Source organism: Phyllostomus discolor, chromosome 14 (assembly GCF_004126475.2).
Source record: "Phyllostomus discolor isolate MPI-MPIP mPhyDis1 chromosome 14, mPhyDis1.pri.v3, whole genome shotgun sequence".
In the NCBI taxonomy this organism is placed as follows: Eukaryota; Metazoa; Chordata; class Mammalia; order Chiroptera; family Phyllostomidae; genus Phyllostomus; species Phyllostomus discolor.
This window is the reverse complement of record NC_040916.2, coordinates 50,895,769-50,923,257: the sequence shown is the minus strand read 5'-3', so window position 1 is coordinate 50,923,257 and position 27,489 is coordinate 50,895,769. Positions and strand designations below refer to the sequence as shown.

Genomic DNA, 27,489 nt, shown 5'->3' with positions numbered 1-27,489 from the left:
GAGTTTATCCCTTTAAGGCAGCACCAGGAAGCTCATAGCGGATGCGGAGGTGGGTAGCAAAGGAGATAGAAGACCTCTACATCTCCAGAGAGAGTGGTTGAGAGTGCAGGAAATGTCAGCTGAAAGATAAATTGTAGGATTAATTTTTTCTGCCCAAGTTCCGGGTTTTATCCCCCGCCCCTCCGGGAGCAGTGCCGCTCCCTTGCTGAGTGGGCGGGGTGTTGGCTGAAAGGTGGTGCGCAACAGCTTGTTTCCATTGGCTGTTGGGGTTTGCACTTTATTGCTACACGCGTTGTTGAAAACAGCCAAAAGTGCAAAGTAGCCTCCAGGTTTTAGCTGAAAGATCTGCCTGGTGCTGTTAAGAAAGGTAGTGAGATCCAGTATGAGACAGCAGAGCTCTCAGTTCTGAGCCTCAGCTTGAAGGCACGGGACTGCCCTGTCCCAAGTGTAGCAATTCCCAATGGCTAAGAAGACAGCAGAATCTGGCTTCCCCAAAGACAACTGTTGTTGCAGGATTTATTTGTATGTCAGGGCCATGTTCTTTTCTTGAAAGGCGTTAACCTATGTGTGCTGTATTTTGTCATTTTTTCTCTAGGTAGGTTGTGTAGACTCGGCCGAAGACCTCTGGAGACCATGACGAACAAAAGAATTGCTGTGATTGGGGGAGGTGTGAGCGGGCTCACATCTATCAAGTGCTGCCTAGAAGAAGGCTTGGAGCCCATCTGCTTTGAAAGGACTGATGACATCGGAGGGCTCTGGAGGTTCCAGGTAAATCTCCTGTTTTATTGATACTTGGAACCCTCGCTGCAAGTAGGAGCATGTGCCAGTTTATCTTGTGTCAGGAAATACGATGGCCTTGACAGTGGTTAAATGTGCTAGAATTCAGTCTGCTGACCTTTTCTCTGCAGCCATCACTTCTCTACAGATTTCCTCTTTCCCTAGGCTGGCAGCAAAATGAAATACAGGTATCATTTGTTTTTCTTTTACCGACGTCCTGAAAAATGGCACAGAGATCATTTCACTTACTGAGTCTTGCTGCTATCCGAAAGAGGGGAATACTGGGTGGTGGTAAGGGGAAAACAAAATAACAGACAGAAAAATGTAAAGTGGTTAGAAAATTTAGAGTGGTTGTTCCTGGTCTGCATTAGTAGGTAAGTGATGTAAAGTACCTGCTTACAACTCCTTCCAGGAATCTCCCCTTTTAATCTTCTCTAACCTTGTTACTTTCCTTTCCTTTCCTTTCCAAATAATATAATAATAAGGACTATTGTTAGAGTTAATCCTCCAGAACAGAGCCAAGATGCAAAAGGACTGTAACTGCTCAACTAAGCAGTTGAGCAGTACAACTGCTTTCCTTTCCTTTCCTTTCCTTTCCTTTCCTTTCCTTTCCTTTCCTTTCCTTTCCTTTCCTTTCCTTTCCTTTCCTTCCTTTCCTTTCCTTCCTTTCCTTTCCTTCCTTTCCTTTCCTTTCCTTTCCTTCTCCCTCCCTCCCTTCCTCTCCCTCTCTCTCTTCTTTCTTTCTTTCTTCTTTCTTCTTCTTTCTTTCTTTCTTCTTTCCTTCTTTCTTTTTCTTCTTTCTTCTTCTTTTCTTCTTTTTCTTTTCTTCTTTCTTTCTTTCTTTTCTTGTTCTTTCTTTCTTCTTCTTTCTTTCTTTCTTTCCGTCTTTCTTTCTTTTCTTTTCTTTCTTTCTTTCTTTCCTTTCTTTCTTGTCTTCTTTCTTTTTCTTTCTTTCTTTCTTTTCTTTCTTTTCTTTCCTTTCTCTTTCTTTCTTTCTTTTCTTTCCTTCTTTCTTTTCCTTTCTTTTCTTCTTTTCTTTCTTCTTTTTTTTTTCTTTCTTTCTTTTCCTTCCTTCTTCTTTCTTTTCTTTTCTTTCTTTCCTTTTCTTTTCTTTCTTTCTTTGAATTCTGGTTCACTCTACATAATTCTCTCATAATCCTTGTCCTTCGGTAGAATATAAAGTCTGGCTGCCTTCTTTTCTTTGAACTTTTCCTTCACTTGAGAAATCAAATCGGTAGGTCAAAGCCCTGTCTTCAGAAGAAGGTGAAAAACACCTGCACCTGGGTTTTCTTGTCTTTGCAAATATTCAGTTTTACAGTAGAGTTGCTTTAACATGCATATCCAGACCTGTAACTTGTTACTAACAGTTAAGGTATTATATACTTCAATGATAGTCAAGCTTATCATATGACAAATAATATTAACCTCCTTTCCTGATCTCCAAAGTGACATGCATTGAGTTTGCTTTTAAACTCACTTTCTCAATCAGTGAATGGTATTGGGATATCCATATATGTTTCACATTTCATAAAAACTAACACAGTGTTGACCAGCTCCTTAAAAGCGGCTTCATAGCATTCCTTAGTTGAGCAGTACAGTCCTTTTGCATCTTGGCTCTGTTCTGGAGGACTAACTCTATTTAACAATAGTCCTTATTTAGTTCTGGAGTAGACATCCTTTAGCAAATCACACACCTCCCCCTATGCATCTGCCATCATCAGTCTTGGGCATGGGCTGAACAAGCTGTTAATTAGTATTTAGTAGTCAATAGAAAATTCTATTTTTGAAATCTAGCCACAACGTAGTGTAGAACTTAATAGCATAGTCTGGGTTCAGATTCTATGCCTGTACCTATTAGCAGGATCATGTTGGAGAAAATCAGTACACTTCTCTGTACTTCTATTTCTTCATCTTTAAGAAGGAGACAATAACAAACAGTACCCACTTCATAGAGTTATTGTGGAGATTAGGTGCATGAATAATTGTGTCAATTATTAACAACTGTGGTAGGTGCAAAGTAAGTGTTATGTGTCAGTTATTATTATTCAGTAGACCTGGAGTGGGGCCCATGTATTTGGTGTCTCTGGTAAACATCCTAGCCAGATGTGGCAGCTACTGACCAGGTATGAAATCACCATCCCAGGGTCCACCACCCTACCTAATCATCAGGTACTTGTCTTTTATCTCCAAAGTGGTTTAACCTTGTTCTCTGATAAAGTCTTAACTTGAAGTTTTTTTTTTCTAATTATCCTCTTGGCAAAATTTCAACATGTTATAAACTACTTCCTTGAAAATAAATAAGCTATATTTTATCATAAATCTCTGACTTATGTTAAGACAGAGCACATCTGTGTCTATTATATATCATATTTTACATATATATTTTTTAATATTTTATTTATTTATTTTTAGAGAGGGAAGGGAGGGAGATAGAGAGAGAGAGAGCGAGAAACATCAGTGTGCGGTTGCTGGGGGTTATGGCCTGCAACCCAGGAATGTACCCTGGCTGGGAATCGAACCTGGGACACTTTGGTTCCCAGCCCGCGCTCAATCCACTGAGCTATGCCAGCCAGGGCCATATATTTTAATATATATGAGATATCATATTATGTATATGTGTATATATATGTCAGAAATATCTGTTCTTTTGAGACAGATCCCAGAGATACAGCATATATTTTTTTCTTCTCAAATACCATCACTTGCATTTTCTTTTCTTGTCTCTGTTTCTTTTTCTCTATTCCACCCGCCAAACAGGAGTAGGATTCACCACTTGCCTCCTTCTTGTTATTGCTGAAAATTTCTAGTAATAATTATCCCCCCATGCCTATGAGGGTTACGTTTCAGGATCCCCAGTGGATGCCTGAAACCACAGATAATACCAAACTCTATAGAAACTATGGTTTTTCCTATATATAAATGCCTATAATAAAGTTTAATTTATAAATTAGGCACAGAAGAGATTAACAACAATAATTAATAAAGTAGAGCAATTAAAATATACTGTAAAAAATTATATGAATGTGGTCTCTCTCAAAATATCTTACTATATTATACTCAAATTTTCACTTAAAGAAATCACTTAAGGCTTCTCTTTGGCATATTTGAATTGTCAGCAAAACTATTCTTGTACTTTGGAGCCATTACTAAGTAAAATAGTGATCCTTGAACACAACCACTGCACTACTTCTGATAGTCAATATGATAACCAGGATGGCTATAAATGACTAGGGAGCATATACAGTGTAGATATAATAGACAGAGATGATTCATGCCATGGGCAGGTCAAAGAAGGACAGAATGAGATTTCATCATGCTGCTCACAATAGCACAAAATTTAAAACTTAGGAATTGTTTATTTCTGGAATTTCATCTTTACTATTTACTATTTACCATTTACTGTTCATCTTTACTATTTATTATTTACCATTTACTATTTTCAGACCAAAGTTAACTGCAGGTAACTGAAACCACAAAAAGCTGATAAGGAGGGACTGCTATGTATACAAGTTCTCAAGACATTAGTTTCCATCAATTCTTGATCTCATCACTAATGTCAGGTATGACTGGTGGTAGAAAAGCACATTGTGTTAACTTACATACACTCTGTCCAGCGTAAGTTTCAATTTTACTTCATTTTTGCTGACACTGAGTAATTGACATTTTTTTAAAGATTTTATTTATTTACTTTTAGAGAGAGGAGAAGGGGAAAAGAAGGAGAGAGAGAGGAACATCAATGTGTGGTTGCCTCTCACATACCCACTACTGGGGACCTGGCCTGCAACCCAGGCATGTGCCCTAGACTGGGAATCAAACTGGCAACCCTTTGGTTCACAGGCTTTCACTCAATACACTGAGCTACACCAGCCAGGGTGACTTTTTTAAAGTTATATTATATTGTTTATGTTATTACAGTTATCCCAGTTTTCCCTCCTTTGGTCCCCTCGACCCAGCTCCTACCCACACACTCCCTCAGGCAATCCCCACACCATCATACACATCCATGGGTCATGTATATATGTTCTTTGGCTACTTTATTGCCTATACTGTACTTTACACTCCCATGACTATTCTGTAACAACCAATTTGTACTTCTTAATCCCTTCATCTTTTTCACCCATCCCCTTGACCCCCCTCCCATCTGTCAATCATCAAAACATTCTTTGTATCTATGATTCTGTTTTTGATCTGCTTGTTCATTAATTTTGTTTTTTAGAATCGACTGTTGATAGATGTGTATTTATTACCATTTTATTGTTTGTTATCTTCTTCTTCTTAAAGAAGACCTTTAACATTTCACATAATACTGGTTTGATGATGATGAACTCCTTTAGCTTTTTCTTATCTGGGAAAATATCTGTCCTTCAATTCTAAATGATAGCTTTGCTGGGTAGAGTAATCTTGGCTGTAGGTCCTTGATTTTTATCACTTTGACTATTTCTTGCAAATTCCTTCTTCTAATTGTTGTTATTACTTTTTAAATCTGTATTGTATTTTTTCCATTACCATTTAGTCCTTTTATACCGTCCTCTCCCCAGCAATCACCACGCTGTTGTCCATGTTCATAAGTCCTTTTTCCTTTTCACTCAGTCCCTCTACCCCCTAACCTCCCCCGCCAACTAGCTGTCATCCTTCTTTCCATCTATGAGTCTGTCCCCATTTTCCTTTTTAGTTTAATTTGTTCATTAGATTCCACATTCGAGTGAAATCATATGGTATTTGTCTTCCTCTGACTGGCATATTTCACTTAGCATAATGTTCTCCAGGTCCATCCATACCATCACAAAGGGTAAAATTTTCTTCTTTTTTTATGGTCGAGTAGTATTCCATTGTGTAAATGTCCCATAGTTATTTAGTCCACTCATCTACTGATGGACACTTGGGCTGCTCCCATATCTTGGCAATTGCAAATAACACTGCAATGAACATAGGGGTGCTTATGTTCTTTCAAGTTAGTGTTTTGGGTTCCTTCAGATATATTGCCAGAAGTGGGATTGCTGGGTCAAAAGGTAGATTTATTTTTAATTTTTTTGAGGTATCTCCATACTGCTTTGTTTTAGCCTGCAAAGTTTCCATTAAGAAATCAGCTGACAGTCTTATGGGAGCTCCCTTGTAGGTAACTAACTTTTTTCTCTTGCCATTTTTAAGGTTCTCTCTTTGTCTTTAATCTTTGGCATTTCAATTATGATGTGTCTCTTGGTGTAGACATCTTTGGGTTTATCTTGTTTGGGACTCCATGCTTTCTGAACTTGTGCATCTATTTCCTTTACCAAGTTAGGGAAGTTTTCTGTCATTATTTTTTCAGAAAGGTCTCTAATTTCTTGCTCTCTATTCTTTTTCCAGCACCCCAATGATGCAAATGTTGGGGGTGCTGGAAGGAGAATGTTGGTATGCTTAAAGTTGTCCTAAAGGCTCCTTACATTACCCTCATTTTTTTGGATTATTTTTTCTTGCTGTTATGATTGGTTGTTTTTTCTTCCTTATGTTCCAAATCGCTGATTTGATTATCGCTTCATCTACTTTACTGTTGATTCCCTGCAAATTGTTATTTATTTTAATTAGTGTATCCTTTGCTTCTGACTGGATTTTTTTATGCTGTTGAGGTACTTGCTAAGTTCCTTGAGTATTGTTATTACAGTTTTTTGAACTCTACACCTAGTAGATTACTTGTCTCCATTTAGTTTAGTGGGGGTTTTTTTGAGTTTTGTTTTATTCTTTCATTTTGGACATGTTTCTTTGTCTCCTCATGTTGACAGCCTCGTTGCAATTGTTTCTGTATATTAGGTAGAGCTACTACAACTCCCAAGCTTGGTAGAATGGCCTAGTGTAGTAGGTGTCCTGTAGAGTCCAGGGCACAGCCTCCCCTATTACCCAAGTTGGATACTCAAGTTATGCCCACCATATGTCTTGCATATACTCTCCTGTTATAGGTGAGCCTTGATTGCTGTTGGCACATCCAAGGTCGGGCACCACCTGTGTTCTCTCTAAGATCACACAGCATAAACTGCAAAGTGATCTGCAGATGGCTGCTACTTGTACTGGGCTTGGAGGTGCCCAGGTGAGGCCAAGTCATGAACCAAGTCTGGTTGCTGCTAGTGCTGGGCCTGAGGCAACTTAGTGAGGGGTATGGGGCTCTGTGGCTTTGTTCAGGAAGCCTCCGAAAATGAACAGTGGCCTCTGCCAGCAGTTCTGTCTGGGAGAAAGCTGCCCTCCAGCTCTTGCCCTGATACTAGACAATTCAGTTCCTTCCTATATGTTCTGATGCCTTTCAGTCTACTGTACCATGCTGGAGCTCAGAGTCAGTAAGTCTAAGTAAGTCTGTGCATGGGCACTTTAAGATGAACTGCTTGAGAATCCCACAGTTTCTGTCTCCCACAGCCTCATTCCCCACTAGTTTTTGCCAGAAGTTATGGAGACTTACATTCCTGGCACTGGAACTCTGGGCTGGGGAGCCTAGTATGAGGCTGGGACCTCTTGCTCCTGAGATAATCCTCCTGATTTTTATCTGCCACATGTGGGTGAGGGACCAGCCTATTCCATGCCCACTCCTCCTACCAGTCTTCATGCAGTTTCTTCTTTAATTCTGTATTTGGTTTCTTCTTTAAATAGTTCTTCTTTCATTCAGCTCATTTTCTGATGGTTCTGAATGGTCATTCTGTAGTTTAGTTGTAATTTCATTTTGATGTGGTTGCGTGAGGAGGAAGCCATGTTTACCTGTGCTGTCATCTTGGCTGGAAGCTCTGTAATTGTCTCTTAAATTAGTAAAAATGAGGTAAAACAGGAACATATACTGGACAGAATTTAAGTTAGTACAGTGATTCCTAGAGAGCAATATCATAAGTATATGAAAACCCTCAAAAAGTCACCTAGGCTTTGAGATACATAAAATAGTTAAGATTATTATTCAAAGCCCTGGCTGGCATAGCTCAGTGGATTGAGCTTGGGCTGCGAACCAAAGTGTCACAGGTTCGATTCCCAGTCAGGGTACATACCTGGGTTGCAGGCCATGACCCCCAGCAACCACACATTGATGTTTCTCTCTTTCTCTCTTTCTCCATCCCTTCCCTCTCTAAAAATAAAATGAATAAAATCTTTAAAAAAAGATTATTATTCAGATGGGCAGTTCTTACCTGGAATTTCATGTCATCGCAATGAGCTGACAACTGCGACTAGACATCTGCTATAGTCTCTTTGCTCACACATTTAGAGCTTCAACTGGGATAAAAGAATTTCTAGGATCTGGTTCCACATCTCTCTGTCCCATATGTTCTCTTCATGTGACTAACATGGATTTCCTCACAGTATGGTAGTCTCAGGGTAGCTGGACTTTTTACATGGCTGCTGAATTCCGCCAGAGCAAGCTTTCTAAGAGACCTAGGCAGAGGATGTAACACTACTTATGGCAATCTTGGAAGCCATTCAGTATCATTCCAACTGCATGCTGTTGGTCAAAAGCAAGTCATAAAGGCAACTCAGATTCAAGGTGTGTGCATATATAACTTTTTTTAATGACATTTCTTTCAGAGACTTTTTCAACTGTTTATTGGCTGTTTATAAAACATGAAGTTAATTCTGTAGTGCCTCTGAATACATCTTATTTACTGCAGGAAAATCCTGAAGAAGGAAGGGCCAGTATTTACAAATCAGTGATCATCAACACTTCTAAGGAGATGATGTGCTTCAGTGACTATCCCATCCCAGACCATTTTCCTAACTTCATGCACAACTCCCAGGTCCTGGAATATATCAGGATGTATGCCAAAGAATTTGACCTTCTAAGGTATATCCAATTGAAGGTAGGAAATTTTGTGGGTATCTTTGTGTTTGAAGTTGTTTGTCAAGTAAATGAATTAATGTGGCTTCATTTACCAGTGCTTTCATATAAATATTGGTTTGATACCACATGTATCTATCCTATCTAGACAAAGAGTGCACTCTTTGTCTTCTGTGTGTCTGAAAAATATTCAGAGAAAAGTCCTTCTTTTATATATTTTGGCCACAGCTGTAGGAAGCCACAGGCCAGAATGTTTTCATTGCATACTATTACGTTGTAATAAAATAAATAAGGGGGAATGTTTTCCTAATTAGAGAGGGGAACTTACAGGCATAGGAACTTTAAAACTCTTTGGTTCCACAATTCATCCACTAGTGCTTAGCCCTCTTATACTTCCTGAAATATTTTCCAATGCATTATTTTATGTGATCACAACAACCCAGTGAAGTAGATATTGGGAAGTTATTGAGAAAGCAAAGGAGTTAACACTGGTGAAAAGGGAAGAACAGTGAATTGAGCAACAAAAACTTGAATTCTACTCTATTTTTGTACTACTAAGCAACTTGTGACCTCAGACAAGTAAATTCCTCAATTTCTATGTGTCTCAATTTTCTTTTCCATAAAACAGGATGATTGTACTAGATCATTCAATGGTTTCTTCCTGCTGTAATGTCTTCCATGACTTTTCTATCATTTTAGCTATGGCCATAAAAGAGCAGATATTTCTGACAGCTGGCAAAAAGCCTGAATCTTCTACATTTTTTTCATTTGTGATGAAAACTCTTAGGACCTACTCTCTCAACAACTTTCAAACATACCATGCAGCAGTGTTAACTGTAGTTATATATAGTGCATTATATCCCCAGTACTAATTTATCTTATAAGTGGAATTTTGTACCTTTTGACCACCTTAATTCAATTCTCCAACCCCCATCTCCTTTGTAATGGGTTGGCCAAAATGTTCATTTAGTTTTGAAGTAAAAGTAAAATACACACCCTTTTTCATTTTCACCGATAACTTTATTGAACAGTGTATTCATCATTTTGTTCCACTACCTTCTGCCATCTTTCAGGCAACTTCATAATTCCATCTTTCCAAAAATTTTATGTTTCTGAGCAAAGAACTGTTCCAGGTGCCTTTTGCAGCCTTCCAGGGAATTGAACTTTTTTCCATTAGGAGAATTTTGTAAAGACCAAAATAAATGGAAATCCAAAGGGGAAATGCCTGGTGAATACAGTGAATGAATCATAACTTCTCAGACAAGCTGTAACAATTTTTGTCTGGTTATCAAAGAAACATGCAGTTTTGTGTTATTGTGATGGAAGATTATGTGTTTTCTGTTGACTAATTCCAGACACATTTTGTCAAGTGTTGCTTCCAGTTGGTCTAACTGGGAGCAGTGCTTGTTGGAATTAATCGTTTGGTTTTCCGGAAGGAGCTCATAATAAAGGGCTCCCTTCCAATCCCACCATTTACATATCACCTTCTCTGGATGAAGACTGGTGTTTGGTGTGGTTGGTGGTGGTGCATTTCACTTGCCCTACATTCTCTTCTGTTCTACATTATTGTAACCTATCCACTTTTCATCACCCATCACAATTTGTTTTAAAAGCAGAATGTTTTCATTATGTTTAAGAAGAGAATTACATGTGGGAATATGGTCAAGGAGGGTTTTTTTTTTTCCACTTAACTTATGTGGAACCCAAATATCAAAGCAATTAACATAACCAAGCTTAAGCAAATGATTTTCAACACTTGATTTGGGTATTTTGAGTATGTTGGCTATTTCCTGTGTGGTATAACATTGATAGTTCTCAGTGCGCAACTTCATTGTTCTCAGTCAATGTTTTGATTTGATCTCTGTCTACTTCAACTAGTCTACCCAACCATGGAGCATTGTCCAGCAAGAAATCTCCAGCACTAAACTTCACAAACCATTTTTGACACATTCGATCAGTCATAGTACCTTCTCCATACACTGCACAAATCTTTGTGTGTGTGTGTTTCAGTTGTGTTTTTACCTTTCTTGAAATAACAAAGCATAATATGCTGAAAATGTTTATTTTCTTCCATCTTCAATATTAAAATGGCTACACAAAAATTCACCAATTTTAATATTTTTACAAATATACACTGATATGACAGTTGTCACAATACAGTCTAACAAAATTGTTTTGAATGAAGTTAAGGACAACTAAGTGCTATTAGACCCATGTTACAGAAAAAAAAAAACCACCCTGAATGAATGAACTTTTTAGCCAACCCATTCCTTCCTTCCTCCTTTCCTTCCTTCCTCCTTCCTTTCCCTTCCCTTCCCTTCCCTTCCCTTCCCTTCCTTCCTCACCCAAGGACATTTTTTCATTGCTTCAAGAGTGAGAGAAAGGGGGAGAGAAAGAGAAACATCAGCGTGAGAGAGAAACATTGATCAGTTGCCTCCTGTATGTGCCCCAACTGGACATTGAATGTAAAACCTAGGAATATGCCCTGCCTGGGAATTGAACCTGCATCCTTCCAGTGTATGGGACGATGATCCAACCAACTAAGCCACACCAGTCAGGGCCTCCGTCCTACTTTCTGATCATTCTGCTAAATCATGCATTTTTCTGTTTAACTACAATAAAAATGGTAATGTCCAGTGACAACTTCCAAAGTAAATCATTTACAGCCTAGTAGTACTTTTCTTCAGTTGTTTAAACACTTACTGAACAAGTTTGCTATCATTCTAATCAGTGAAGGTACAAAGACAAAAACAAAACAAAACAAGCCCAGTGATTTTATAGTCAAAGAGATAGAAAAATGAAGAAAATTTTATTATAAATACAATTAGTAAAAATAATGTTGATCTTAAAAAGTCAGATATTTCTCCAGCAAAATAGGTTTAATCAGGTATAACAAAGAATTGTGATCCAGAACATACAACCATGGTTGCCCACATGCAAGTCCACTAAAACAAAGAGGGAACTCTTTTAGAGAGGGGAAGAAGAAGTTGAGAGGGCTATTACACTTATCCGTGTTGTGTCTCGTAATTGACATAGGGCATGACAGATCCCCATCCTGCCCCTTCCTACCTCATTTTAAATGAGATTTCTGTTGACTTTTTTAAAAGCAAGCATTACAGGGTGAGAAGTGCTGTAGAGTTCTATATATTGCAGCTCGGAGGAGGGATGCTTAACCCATCTGAGCATGAGACATCGGGCACCACGAAGTTTTCTTAGAGGAGATAGTATCTAAAGGAAATGTTGAAGGGTGAGCAGGAATCAGTCAAATGAAGAAGAAATAAAAGGATGAACCAGACAGAAGCACCAGCCTGTGTAAAAGGAAGAACTATAAATAGTGCAGGATGGCTAGAGTATAAAGGTGTGGTATCTCTATTAGTCCACCAAGACATTATGGTCACAGACCCTAGAAGCACATAGGAGCACATTCTTAATGTTTTCTTAGGCTGGGTAGAGTAACCCATATGATTTTATTTTTAAAAACTAAAAATTATACCACTGGCTATCCCTTCTCACAGCTGCTTCTTTGATTGTTTCTTGTAAAATAGGCTTTTATGGGAGCCAAAGAGAGGTTCATTTCCATAAAACTTTATTATGGAGATAAACCACTGAAATATTTTTCTACTCTACCAGGAAAGGGTACCCTATAGCTCAGTCACATGTTTGAGGGTAGACAGAAAAGTACTTAGGGTAAGAAGACATCAGAGGGTCTCAGAGTGTTTAGGAGTCAGAGGTGGAACAGGCATTTAGTGCACGGGGTATCTTAGAAGCACAGGAGAAACCTAAGCTTTATTCAAGTGTGGCATTGCCTTAGGGCAGCAATTTTCAATCTTTTTCATTCCATAGCACATATAAACTAAGTACTAAAATTCCTTGGTACATCAAAAGATACATTTTTTGTTAGTTAAAAAAATAGGTATAATTTTGATTTATTCACACTAGACAGCTACTGTGTTGGCTGTTGTCATTTTTTAATTTTACAATCTAAGGTAAAAGACGTCAATGCCCCTGACTAAATAGTCAGGTAGTGCACGTTTCAAAAATTCTTGTGGCGCACCAATTGAAAATTATTGCCTTAAGGCATGGTTCCAAAGAACTAGTAATTTGCACTTTTCAAAAAGCAGAGAAGAGTGCATCATTAGCCTGCCAACTCTATTTTATTTAGTCTGTCTCATGAAAATTTTCTCACTCTGACTGACCACATCTCACAAAAGTGTTGTTATTTGTGGAGTATGGAAATCAGATATTCTTGCATGAGCCCTCTAATATGATGTCAGCTCTTCGTGTCACATTCTGACAGGAGACTCAGGTCAGGGAAGATGTCCGTTGTAGAGGCTATGGTTACCATTCCCCATAGCTATCACTTTTCTTTTCAGACTACTGTGTGCAGTGTGAAAAAGCAACCTGATTTCTCCACTTCAGGCCAATGGGAAGTGGTCACAGAATCTGAAGGGAAAAAGAAGGTGGATGTCTTCGATGGAGTCATGGTTTGCACTGGTCATCATACCAATGCTTACTTACCGCTGGAAAGCTTCCCTGGTGAGTAGCCTGCTGGGAAGGAAGATGCTCAAACCATGCCTATGACCTGGTCCCTAAGGAATGGGGGGAATTTTGGTCTTAGTGATTCCTTCCTTGGGATGAAATAAGGCTTATCCTAATTCTGCATATTCTCCTGAAAGATGTGGGAGTAACTTGAATTATTGGCATTTGGAAGGTAGAGAGAATGGTAATTTTGGAAACTAGGGGAAAGTTAGAAGGCTCCATATTTTGTTTCACAATGACTTTAGTTTTTCTAAGGATCAAAAGAAAGAACATGGAGTTATGTGCATTAGATTGAATGAGGATTTTTAGCAATCAAGGCAACAAACAGAAATATTGAGTTTATTAGGAAGAAATTAAAGCTTAAGGAAATAATTCATTACAGTTTTTGGCCTGGATTTTCATTTTGAAAAAACAAAAGCACTCTGTGTATTTTCTAGAGTTTATAAAAATACATACTCCAGTTGAAGTTGGAGTAGGTATTTAAAGAGAATGAAAAGACATAAGTAAATGGAAATTTTCTGAAGCCATTTGTATTTCTGAGCCTATAAATCTAGAACACAAACAGATTCTGAGTGAAGCAGACTATTTATTATAAGTAAATCATAAGGTTCTACTCTGAGGCTATGAGAAATAGACAAAAATACTCAGAAAGGCAAGTAAATAAAGGGAGAACATATGGAAAGTATATGTTTAAACTCTACACACTGTAAAAAAATGATTTGTCAAATAATGTCAGCTAAACCATCACCTAATAATTATTTTCCCTTTGCTTGCAGGAATTGAGATGTTCAAAGGACAGTATTTCCATAGTCGAGACTATAAAAATCCAGAGAGTTTCACTGGAAAGAGAGTCATTGTAATTGGCATTGGGAATTCTGGAGGGGATCTGGCTGTGGAGATTAGCCATGTAGCCAAACAGGTTTGAATCAGTAAATTATTTGCTTTGCTTCACCAAGAAAGGTACAGGTGGACTCAACAGAGAGTATGAATACCTGCACATAGCTCATCAGTGCCAATAGCAAATGGCTTGCATCATTGCCTCATTTGGCAACACTGATTGATGATATGATGGTAGCCAAGGTTGCCTGTTAGATTCCCACCACTTGATTGGCCTCACACTAAGGAATAAGGTCATGGCCATAGACTATGCTCATAATCCCAGTCAGCTGTTCTTTTTGGGTTTTGAATAAGACCAAATAATTGATGGGAGAGCTTGTCAGAATGTAGCACTCAGAAGTATGGATCTTTTGTTGGCCAGCAGAAGTTCTCTTATGTGAAGGAAAGCACAATGGGTCACTGAAAACTTTTCACTCATAGGATGGTGGGGGAATGTTCCTCTTCACTCCCCAAGTGGAAAAAAAAGAAGCAGTCTAATTTTTCCAAAGACAATATACTTATCAGTATGAATGTGTCCACATTATAGCACATGTAGGCAGCTCACACCAGCCTTTGCATACAGTTAGGTAACAGAGAATGACATTTTCACTAAAGCAATTTCTATGTCTTTGAGGGTTTTTTTGTCTGTTTCATGTCACAGATTTTGAACTGGAAAGAAAGAGTCTTCATTATAAATTCCTAGAAAAAGACATGTCATTTTTATATTTTGTTATTCATGTCTTTATTAAATCATAACTATCAACAATAGTTAGATGTCTGGTTGCTCTTCACTTAACTTTAATTATGCTGTGCTTCTCCACAAATATGTTTTAAATTATTTTTTTTTAAATAGAAGTTAAGTGCCACAACTTTGTTAAATGGCCTTTATTCAGAAACTCCATCTAATAACATTTCTTCTCAGTCGTATCCCCATCTATCACCACAAAAGTGATATCAGATCCTCCATGTTTAATTCAACAAGCATTTTTCAGGAAATAACTATATAAATGAGAAAGGGTAAAACATGTGTGTGGGTATTACGATTAAAAGAATGTGCAAAGGCTTCTGGCCAAGATGGAGGCATAGGAGGACACACTGTGCCTCCTCACACAACCAACAGAAGGACAACAATAATTTAAAAATAAAAAACAACCAGAACTGAGACAAAATCAAACTGTATGGAAGTCCGACAACCAAGGAGTTAAAGGAGACACATTCTTCCAGACTGGTAGGAGGGGCGGAGAGGACTCACTGCAAGGTGGCAGATTGAGAGCAGGTGGGCAAGGCTGTAGCTGGCCAACAAGGCAGCAGCTGGTGGACCTGGTGAGGTGGCAGCTGCTGGAGTAAGCAGTCCCACATTAGCATGCGGATAAACCAGAAAGAACAATTGGGAAGAATAACTGGGGAGCAAGACAGGTCATGCAGCCCAGGGCTCCGGCTTGGGGAAATAAAGCCTCAAACCACTGATTGAAAACACCTGTAGGGGTTGAGGAGGCAGTGGGAGAAACTCCCAGCCTCACAGGAGAGTTTGTTGGAGAGACTCACAGAGTGTTAGAATGTACACAAGACCATCCACCTGGAATCAGCACCAGAAGGGCCCACTTTGGTTGTGAGTAGTAGAGGAAGTGATCAAATGAAAGAAGGGGAAATGAAAGAAGAGATCAAAGCTCCAGAAAAAATACAACTAAGTGACAAAGAGATAGCCAACCTATTAGATGCACAGTTCAAAACACTGGTAATCAGGATGCTCATAGAACTGGTTGAATTTGGTTGCAAATTAGATGAAAAAATGAAGGCTATGCTAAGTGAAATAAAGGAAAATGTACAGGGAACCATTAGTGATGGGAAGGAAACTGGGACTCAAATCAACAGTGTGGACCAAAAGGAAGAAAGAAACATCCAACCAGAAAAAAATGAAGAAACAAGAATTTGAATAAAGGAGGAGAGGCTTAGGAACCTCCAGGACATCTTTAAATGTTCCAATATCTGAGTCATAGGGTACCAGAAGAAGAGGAAGAGCAACAAATTGAAAACTTACTTGAACAAATAATGAAGGAGAACTTCCTCAATCTGACAAAGGAAATAGACTTTCAGGAAGTCCAGGAAGCTCAGAGAGTCCCAAAGAAGTTGGACCCAAGGAGGAACATACCAAGGCACATTATAATTACATTACCCAAGATTAAAATGAAGGAGAGAATCCTAGAAGCAGCAAGAGAAAAGGAGACAGTTACCTACAAAGGAGTTCCCATAAGACCGTCAGCTGATTTCTCAAAAGAGACCTTACAGGCAAGAAGGGGCTGGAAAGAAGTATTCCAGGTCATGAAAGGCAAGGACCTACATTCAAGATTACTCTATCCAGCAAAGCCTTCATTTAGAATGGAAGGGCAGGTAAAGTGCTTCTCAGATAAGATCAAGTTAAAGGAGTTCATCATCACCAAGCCCTTATTTTATGAAATGTTAAAGGGACTTATCTAAAAAAAAAAGAAGATAAAAAATATGAACAGTAACGTGACAGCAAACTCACAATGATTAACAACCACACCTAAAACAAAAACAAAAGCAAGCTAAGCAAACAACTAGAGCAGGAACAGAACCACAGAAATGGAGATCACATGGAGGGTTAACAGGGGAGTGGGAGGGAGAGAGAGGGGAAAAGGTACAGAGAATAAGTAGCATAAATGCTAGGTAGAAAATAGACGGTGGGGGGGGGTGGTTCAGAATAGTATAAGAAATGTAGAAGCCAAAGAACTTATATGTATTACCCGTGGACATGAACTAAAGGGGGGGAATGTGGGTAGGAGGGTATGTTCAGGGCAGAGGGAAGTGAAGGGGGAAAATGGGACAACTGTAATAGCATAATCAATAAAATATATTTTTAAAAAAGAATGTACAAGATTGGTGGTGGGGACCTAAGGTATGAACCTTTTTTAATATCATTGACTCATCTAATGTCCAGTTATAAGGGAGCTGGGCCTTACACGCACTTAAAAATTTTATGCTGCCAAGGAACAAAGCATCCAGAATGGGTAGAGGTGAGATAGCTGTGACTGAGAGAGCTTGGGAAAAGACAGCAAAGACAGTACTGTCTGTCACACCAGTAAAATCAGCTGAAGAAACTCAGTTGCTGGATTCTGACTTTTTGCTTTACATATTAAGTTGTATATATGAGAGGTGGTTTGTAAATCAAACATTTTAAGTGAACCTATAAATTTCAGTATATCTGGGACATTTTGGTATAAGAATTCTTGTGCTATATTGCTCTTGTGAAGAGAAAATTTCCCTTTCTTGTAAAACGATTTTCCTTACATTTGTTTCTTACAAATCCAAACTTGTAAATATGTTTTCTTAAGACAAGGTATAGATGGAAAACTGAAGTAAAAGTGATGATAGCCATTAAGCGTTTAGAGTGTTTACTATGTAGTATTTTTGTACACTACTTCTCATAACAGCCTTGTGTTTATATGTATTATTGTCACTGTTTTATACATAGGAAACTTTTAATTGAGGCTTTGAGCACATTTAGATTACTCATACATAGCAAAAGCTATATATACTGCACACAAAACCATTTAATTCCTAGGACTATGATTGTTCTTTCACTTGTGATGTGTAAAAGTGCCTAATTTTGATAGCATCAAAGTAAGGTCACTGTCAGTGATGATATATGTGTGAAGTGCATGATTATCCCCAACTGTAGACAGGTTACCTTTTTACTGAGAGCTGAGACTGAAGACCGTAAATCAATGCACTTACATTCCTTAATACTCAAAACTATCTCTAGAAGTTTTTTAATGTAGTGATACTTTTGCTAGGGCTTTTCAGGGAGGAATAATGACATTAAACAAATACATTGGTGATTAGGAGCAAGATATATTCTTGGTCAGTGAATACACCAATTTAATTGAAGCTTAGTGTCTGAGAAGAATTGTGCAGGCACTGAAAAGCAAGACTACTGAGTCAAACTTTTATCAGCTCTGAACATGGACTTGAGCCAGCAAAGGTCATAAAACCACTGACTAGTTTCGTGTTATTGTACTAGCAATCTTCAGTTTTTCAATTAAATAATCAATGAAATATTTCTTAAGTACAGACTTGGCATTAGAAATTCAGCTTTGCCACTTACTAGCTATATGATCTGAGGCAAGTTATGCATCTTCTCCATGCCTCTCACCCATAAAATGTGGATAATGATACCTACCTCAAGAGGTTGTTGTGTTGATTAAAATGCAGATAAAGGACCTAACATAATGACTTATAGGTCACAAATCCCAATAAATGGAAGTGATATGATGATGTGTGTTGGCAAGACTGAAAGATTTGTATGCTGTACCTTCCACCCTGAAGAAAACATTTGGAGGGACAGAAAATAAGAGTGTTTAACTTCACGTATATATTCTCACTGATGGTGACCTTAAGTGTCAGCATAATTAAACACTTTCACACAGTTGAAAGAAAAAAGTTTAATAATATCAATATAAATGATAAATAACAAATTTTTGCAATAATACAATGTCAAAGGCAAAAGAGACTGAGGGTTTTTAAAAATATATTTTATTGATTATGCTATTACAGTTGTCCCATTTTCCCCCCTTAACTCCCCTCCACCCTGCACACCTCCTCCCACCCACATTCCCCCCCCCTTTAATTCATGTCCATGGGTCATACATATAAGTCCTTTGGCTTCTACATTTCCTATACTATTCTTAACCTCCCCCGGTCTATTTTCTACCTACTTTTATGCTACTTATTCTCTGTACCTTTTCCCCTCTCTCCCCCTCCCACTCACCCGCTAATAAAACTGAAAGTTTTGAATTAAATGATCTACAGTTGCTTTCAGCCTTGTTCCATGATTTTAAATGAGTTGAACAGGCGGTAAGTGCTAGAGAGTTCAAAGGATGGAGAGAAAACTGTCAGCCAGAACAATCTGCAGTGCCTTCATGGACGAGGCAGATTTGATCTGGATCTTAAAAATGAATAGGCTTTGCAGAATTAAGAGGGTAGTGGGCTTTTCAGGGAGGCATAATGACATTAAACAGAAATGCAGTAGTGGTTTAGAGCAAGATATATTCTTTGTCAGTGAACACACCAATTTAATTGTAAGTTTAGTGTCTGAAAAGGATTCAGCAGGCAATGAAAAGCCAGACTACTGAGTTAAATGTACTTGGAAGAAAATGGGGTACTTTTAAAGGATTATGAACCAGAGAATGGTCAAAGCAAACAAGCTTTTCCCATGCCCTAGGTTTTCCTCAGCACCAGGAGAGGGGCTTGGATCCTGAATCGTGTGGCAGACCATGGATATCCTTTTGATGTGGTGTTACATTCTCGACTTAAACATTTTTTGGTAAAGATTTGTGGTCAATCACTTACAAACACATATTTGGAAAAAAGGATGAACCAAAGGTTTAACCATGAAATGTATGGCCTAAAGCCTAAACACAGGTATGTTCTCAGGATGGGATGGGGCACTAATAACCAAACCACAAAAATAAGGACTGTTCAAATAGGCTAACAGTAGAGCTACCTCTACACATTAAGAAAATCCATAGAATCTGAGATCATATTTCTATCTTGCCCCACAGACGCCCAACATCTGTTGGTCTGTAATCTTTGATCTGTGATCTTCCTCCGCATTAGCCATCTGATCATTCCCTTAGGTACTAGTTTTGGGGTTTTTTTTAATACATGATGTCTAACAACAACAAAATGGTAGTAGTGGGCAGTGCATAATTCACTCATTCATTCATCCTACAAACATTGAGCACCTCTTATGAGCCACGCATTATATTGGGCATGAGCAAACAGAGATTAAAAACCTAATAGCAATACTAATACAAATAATAACATCTTACCTTTCTGAGGACTTAATACATTGGCACTTTCTCTCCATTTTACAGATACAAAAAATTGACACTAAGAAACTAATTAGCCCAATATTAAAAAGGAAGTAAATGGCAGATTCAAGAAATGGATTTTGCCTTAAACACTCTAATGGGAAGACAGATGATAGAATAAGATAAAGAAATGTATGCATGCTGTGAGAGCATGAAAGGTGGGAGTCCTCACAGCCACAAATGGAGGCTGTGAAAGCATTTCTAGGGGCAGATTTTAAATGATTTTTCCCCTACCAACTTTTTATTTTTTAAATATTCACATACAAAATGGTAAATACAATGAGCACCCATATACTCTTCACTTAGATTCACCTATTATTAATAGTTCACTATATTGGCTTTCTCTCTCCCTCTCTTTGAAGATAGATTCATACATATATATCATATATACTGCATACATGTACACATATGTTTTTTCTGAACCATTTAATAGTAACTTGCAATTACTAAGACACTATACCCTAAATTATTCAGCATATATTGCCTTAGAAAAAAGGCATTCTCCTACATAAACATAATACTATAATCACACTTAGAAAATTTAACATTGACAAAATACCATTATATAATGTATTCAAATTTACCAAGTTGCCCAAATAATACATATTTATAGCTTTTTGATCTTTAAATTCAGGATATTGTCAGGTATTACACCATTTCATTTAGCTGTCATGTCTCTTTAATTTCTCTTAATCTGAAATAATTCTTTTAAAAAATCCAAACTAAATTGTTTTGCCAAAAATCTGTATGTTTGGACTTCCTTTATTATATTCAAGTTAAACCTTTTGGGTGCAAATGCTCATAGGTTATGTTGTGCCTTGGGAGATCACATCAGGGGCCACATGATTGCAGTTTATTCCACATTAATGTTGTCAAATTTAATCACTTGGATAAGGTGATATCAACCAGGTTTTTCCTCTGCAAAGATTTTTTCCTTTGAGTGGGGTGATATTTTGAGGCTCTGTTCCCCAACACCTTTCACCCATTTATTTCACCCAAATTATGGAAACTGTAGCATCTGTAACTTCAGTGATTTCAAAATAAATTGAGACTTTATTGGATAATAGGAGATAGTTAAGCAAATAGGATAAAGAAGTAGCATTCTACTTGTAAGTACAAGATCTTGAAATAGCAAAAAATATTCTCTGGTGCCTGCATGTAGTCTGGTTTGACTAGACTATCTGGGAAAGGGTGGAAGAGTTACTGAGCACATCTCCAGGCTCACTGGGCAGGTCCAGGTAAACCTCTGTAGACTTTGCTAAATAAAAAGTTTGGAATGAAGACAGTCCAGATCCATTGTAAGATTTTAAGCAAGTGGATGACATAATAGGAAATGAATTTTGGAACAACCACTACAAAAATTATGTAGAACATAGTTAAAGGGGGATGGAGCAGGAGGCTCTAAAGACAATTTTAATAGTCCAGTAAGATAGAAAATAGATAAAATTATACTGGGGATGTTTAGAGGAGAAAAGAAAAAGACTTGGTAACCAGATGTAAGACTATTTTGTGGCTTAGGCAACTATGTGGATGGATGGTGGTAGTATTAGTCAAAAGGAGTAAGTTTGGAGAAAAAGATGAAATCATGATGTCAGAATGAGAACAGATCCTGTATGTAAACACTTAAAGTCAAAGCATAACTAAATGCAACAAACCAGTAATAGTTATTTAAACATACCATGTTCCTGAGGCTAGGCCAGCTCTGCCTGAACATGATGGGCTGAGGATTCTCAGAGCCTGTTAACTTAGGATCCAAGGACACAGACTGGTTTTTAGAAAGGTCCAAGATACTGGAAACCCTGCGTTATTTTTTGGCATCCTTAGCCTATAGGAAACACAAGGAAGTTCATAGAAAACTATGTTGATACAAATTTTAAAATTTTAGGCTGTGTGACCTTGGGCAAGCCACTTCTTTACGCCTCAGTTTTCTCATCTATAAAACCTGGATAATGACACCTGTCCTGCTTTCTTTATTGGGTTTGTGTGGGACTCAAATAAGTTAGTATATGTAAAAACAGTTTATAACTATAAATTACTATGCACATGTAATTTATTCTACAGTTTAAAAAATAATATTCTAAGTCTAGCTCTTGGGCCTTTTTTTTTTCTTTTTAAATATATATTTTATTGATTATGCTATTACAGTTGTCCCATTTCCCCCCTTCTCTCCCCTCCACCCTGTACCCCCCTCCCACCCACATTTCCCCCTTTAGTTCATGTCCATGTGTCATACTTATGAGTTCTTTAGCTTCTACATTTCCCATACTATTCTTGCCCTCCCCCTATCTATTTTCAACCTACATTCTATGCTACTTATTCTCTATACCTTTTCCCCCTCTCTCCTCCTCCCACCCCCCTGCTGCTAACCATCCATGTACCCTCCATTTCTGTGGTTCTGTTCCTGTTCTAACAGGTTGTTGATATTTGTGAGTTTGCTGTCCTTTTACTATACATGTCTTTTCTTTATCTTCTTTTCTTAGATAAGTCCCTTTAGCATTTCATAAAATAAGGGCTTGGTGATGATGAACTCCTTTAACTTGACCTTATCTGAGAAGCACTTTATCTGCCCTTCCATTCTAAATGAGAGCTTTGCTGGATAGAGCAATCTGGGATGTAGGTCCTTGTCTTTCATGACCTGGAATACTTCTTTCCAGCCCCTTCTTGCCTGTAAGGTCTCTTTGGAGAAATCAGCTGACAGTCTGATGGGAACTCCTTTGTAGGTTACCGTCCCCTTACGTCTTGCTGCTTCTAGGATGCTCTCCTTCGTTTTTACCTTGGCTAATGTAATGATGATGTGCCTTGGTGTGTTTCTTCTTGGGTCCAACTTCTTTGGGGCTCTCTGAGCTTCTTGGATTTCTTGGAAGACTGTTCCCTTTGCCAGATTGGGGAAGTTCTCCTTTATTATTTGTTCAAATACGTGCTCAATCTGTTGCTTTCCCCCTTCCGATTCTGGTACCCCTATAATTCGGATATTGGAACGTTTAAAGGTGTCTTGGATGTTCTTAATCTTTTCCTCAATTTTTTGAATTCTTATTTCATCATGCTTTCCTGCTTGGTTGATTCTATCTTCCTTCTGGTCCACTGTATTGTTTTGAGACTCATATTCCTTCCTTTCACTATTGGCTCTCCTCCGCGTGTCTTCCTGCATCTGTTTTATGGTAATCTGCATTCTTTCATCTAAATTTCATCCAAAATCCACCAGTTCCGTGAGCTTTCTGATCACCAGTGTTTTGAACTGTGCATCTGATAGATTGGCTAATTCTTGGTCGCTCAAAAGGATGAGTCCTGGGGGACTGATCTGCTCTGTTGAAAACATTTTTTTTTCCCCCGTCTCTCCTTTTTTTTTTTCCGGTCTGGTGGCTCTTGTTACGGTGGGGGGCGGAGCCTTAGGTGCTCACCGGGGCTGGGCACCCCAGTTGCTAGATTGTGACGTTATATGTGGGGGCGGGGTGTGAGCGGGAGTGGGGCTGGAGAAAACAATGGTGGTAGTTCCGTTCTCCTGGACTCAGACCCTTGTCTGGGCTTCTGGGCCACGAGTTCTGTCCTGGTCCACAATCGCTACCCCTCTGGGTCTGCCAGCCGCAGCTTGCGTACTCAGGGATCGCCGCTGCCTTCTTGCACGCCGGATGGCTTTTGCGCCCAAACCGTGCCAAACCTTCCCCCGACCTCCGCGCGCCGCCGACCGGAGCCAGCCCCGTGCCTGCACGGCTGGTCTTCTCCTACCAGTCCGGATGAACGCGTCTACTTCAACTTCTTGGCTGCCTGACTTCCATTCAGATAAATCCTCTGCCGGCTCTGGGTGTTATTCTGATAGTAAATTATTGTTGTGAATTATTGGTTTTCTAATCTTGGTTGTACGAGGAAGTACGGTGCGTCCACCTATTCCTCCATCTTGCCGGAAGTCGCTCTTGGGCCTTTGAAACTAGAAATGAGACTCAACAGAATGCTGATAGTCCACTTCTGTATTCTTCTTTTCATACAGATAAAAATTATTGCCTGTAGCTCTATTACATAACTGAGAACACTACTATTCCTTGAGTACTATACATGCACCCTCCAGCATCTTTCACTTCACTTCAACATCTTCCCTTCCAATGCCATCCAGTGTCCAACTTCTGCTCTGAGATCTTGATCTGTTCCAAAATGCATTAAACCTTTCCCAAATCCCATGGGTAGACCAAAAGGGAGACCATTGGCATATTGTTTAACCACTTCCAGCAAAGTAAAATTTTACTTACATGTTACTGATTCCTCTCTACCTCCATGACCCCATGATCACTTTCATTTCTCCTTCTTTTTGGTCTTTATCACCACTCACAGACCTCTGAGTCAACATCCAACAGTCAATGATGACCTGCCAAATCGTATAATTTCTGGCTTGGTGAAGGTGAAAGGAAATGTGAAGGAATTCACAAAGACAGCTGCCATATTTGAAGATGGTTCCAGGGAGGATGACATTGATGCTGTTATCTTTGCCACGGGCTATAGTTTTGCTTTTCCTTTTCTTGAAGATTCTGTCAAAGTAGTAAAAAACAAGATATCTCTGTATAAAAAGGTCTTCCCTCCTAACCTGGAAAAGCCAACTCTTGCAATCATAGGGTTGATCCAGCCCTTGGGCGCCATTATGCCCATTTCAGAGCTCCAAGGACGCTGGGTCACTCAAGTATTTAAAGGTAAGTAACCATGCAAGTTGACTACTTAATTGGTAGTATGTTTAATTATATTTATGTTCTTGCTTTTAAATAGCTGACACAGTATGTATGAATGTTATAGTGCCTGACACAAAATTAGTGTTCAATAATCAATTTTTGAGTGAATATAAAGCAGTTATTTATAACCATGGACGTATATCATAATCTCCTGGGAAATTGTCCCAAAATAGGCATGCTTTGCCTGGTGGTATTTATTTTGTAAGTTTGGGGTCAGGGAGACTTTGAGATCATTGAGAAAATGTTACTTGGGTGATTCCAATGTACACTTTAGATCAGAATCTACTCATCTAGTTTTAGACAACTGATACATATTTGTGAACAGAAATGGCATGATTTGATTATTTGATTTTAGCCAAAAGTTAAGATCTGGTTAAATACTAGTCCAGAATGAGAAGATTCAGCCTCTCAAATTCTCACTTTCCACTCTTTATATCTTTTCTTTCAGTCTTGGCTAGGAGAATTTAGCCAAGAGAAAAAAATAAAAACTTTGGGGTTTGAGATACTAGGCTTAATGTGAGTGAGGAGAATATGTCTTTCAAAGGGCTTAATTATATCTAGCATCATCAGAAAATTATAACATTATAATTAGAATTACAATTATTCTTGTAAATTCAAGAAATTTAGAATTTACAGTTGTTCTTCTCTAGTCAGAGTAAACCCATAGGCATGGTTCGAAAGTGCAATTGGAGTGCATTAATAGGAGAGGCAAGAGTGGTTAAGACATTTGAAAATATGCCACTTGAACTACAACTGAAGAAGCTGGAGAGGTTTAGCCTAGAGCAGATAAGATTCAGGGGAGATATGAGAGTTCCCTTCAAATATCTGAAGAGATATCCCATGGTAGAAGGATTTAATTTGCTCAGTATCACTTCAAAGGGTTGCACAAGGCCCAAGTAGTGAAACTTTGAGGATTGCACGATATCAGCTTAACATTAAAAACAAACTTTTTTCTATCAGCTGGTGCCATTTCAAGATGGAATGGGCTGCCTCTGAAATTGTGAGGAATCCAAACAAAATAGGAAGAGAATAAAAAAGGCTGGGTGGCCATTTGGCTAGGCCAATATGAAGTAGATTCAAATCCCAGAACAGAGAGGAATATAACAAAGAAATTATTTGATTCTATAGTGGTTATAATAAAACATACTATCATTACTAATATTTAATTAAAACTATCCAGAGTTCTTGCTGGAATTACAGTTTCCTCTTCCCTAGTGCCTATCTTTATGGTAGCAGAGAAAAAAACAGAAACAATGGTATTAGAGTTGATAAATCAAAAACCTTTCCAAAGAACTTTCCAAAGTTCTATCATTTCTTAATTCCCCTTAGTCCTATCATTAGTGAATTTAAAAGGTTTGCTGATGGAATATAGGTTGGAGATGAAAGCAAGAAAAGAATAGGCTCAGGTGCTATGGTCTTGAATTTAAACTGGTAACCTAAGAGGGGGAGCAAGATAAGAAGTGGGAAATTAAAAAAATATATATGGTAAAAGTATATTATGTGTCTGAACAAGGAAACACTACAAGAACAGTATTAATGAATTGAGAGAGAACTGCACCACAGGATATTATGTGCATGTGTGTGTGTGTGTGTGTGTGTGTATATCTTTATATATTCCTATCTAATCTATAGAAGTTTTTCCTTTGTTGTTTTCGATGAATTGCTTGCCTCTCCCAGGCAAGAAACATACCCCCTTCCCCATGATGTTTCTAGTAAATAGAAGTAAAAGTTATGGTACTATAAGTAATTTAGAAGTCTACTCTCAAAATATGCTTCATTGAGCATTGCAAGGGACATGTGCTCAATCTCAAATGAAGCATTTCAATGTTTCCTCACTGACATATGAATATAAGTAATAATTCCCAAGGGTAAATGAGAAAACACATGGCAAGGCCTGAAGGCTATTTCTTGAGTGTTGAATTTCTGAGTCTCACATTTTAAGAGAGACACGCTAGGATAGTAACTAGCTTGTGCACAGAGAAGGGCAACCAACATGGCAGGGCATGTAAAACCTGTTATGTGAGGAACTAGTACACTGCTGTTGATGATAAGACTTGAAGAAATTATGATATTCATTTTCAGATGTTTCAAGGCCTGTCATTTAAGATTAGATTCCTTGGTTTCAAAAGGCAGAGCTAAGTCCAATGGAGCAAGTTGCATGGAAGTAGATTTTAGGGTCAATAAAAGGAATATGTTTCTAGCAGCTAGAGCAGCCAATTAAAAACCATCTTTTCAGAAGGTAATGAGACCCCCATCAGCAGAAATGTTTAAGGAGAAAAGAGATAACCATTTGATTAAAGTACTTGCACAGGGAAGGCATGTATTAGGTATGATGTGCTACCATTTTAAAATTATACCATTTAAAATATTCTACAGTAAAACTTTCTGGCTGGGTGTGGCTAAAATTATCTACATGGCATAGTGCTTATAAATCTTGGCATAAAACTAATCCTTAGGTTAGAGTTGTTTATGTTGACTTAAATACTAATTCAACCTTTCTCTGGCCAGGTCCATGATGTTAAATTCCTACTATTGGAACTGTTCATTAGTGCTTAAGTTCAACTGTAAAAATTGGGTATTATGAGTTGCCCTTGGTCTTACCCCCATTCTGACCAAGTAAAAAAGTTTAGAAGATGAGGCTTATCTTCCATAGGACTTTAGGCATTACATGGGATTAAAAGTTATTTTTTACTTCCTTCTCCCTATGGTATAAGGCCTCTTTGTTATTAAGAGTACAACTGTATGTGTGTTCTCCCTGCCCTTTTACTTTGTACTTCATTTCCATGTACTTTAAGGCCATTTATCATTTCCTTGTGTCCGTATTTCATTTCCCAATTGAAAGACTATGCTAAGGAGGAAGCAGGTATCAGTTAGAAGACAGAGTTAAGAGAAATATCTCCTAAAGACAGAGTAGAATACAGAA

The 27,489-nt window shown here is 38.2% G+C and overlaps 1 protein-coding gene across 5 annotated transcripts in view; it reads left to right on the top strand.

Moving 5' to 3' along the window:
• Window positions 1-235: 235 nt before the first annotated feature.
• FMO5 (flavin containing dimethylaniline monoxygenase 5) overlaps window positions 236-27,489 on the top strand; it is a 30,520-nt gene continuing 3,266 nt past the window's right edge. Inside the window, exons 1-7 of one of the 5 annotated variants that reach the window (XM_036015814.1) lie at window positions 236-367; window positions 596-768; window positions 8,385-8,573; window positions 12,925-13,087; window positions 13,867-14,009; window positions 19,206-19,405; window positions 24,178-24,530. In XM_036015814.1, coding sequence (XP_035871707.1) covers window positions 634-768; window positions 8,385-8,573; window positions 12,925-13,087; window positions 13,867-14,009; window positions 19,206-19,405; window positions 24,178-24,530 — 1,183 coding nt within the window. In that variant the 5' untranslated portion in view covers window positions 236-367; window positions 596-633. The other 4 variants (XM_028502650.2, XM_036015817.1, XM_036015816.1 and 1 more) reach the window with 4 other exon arrangements.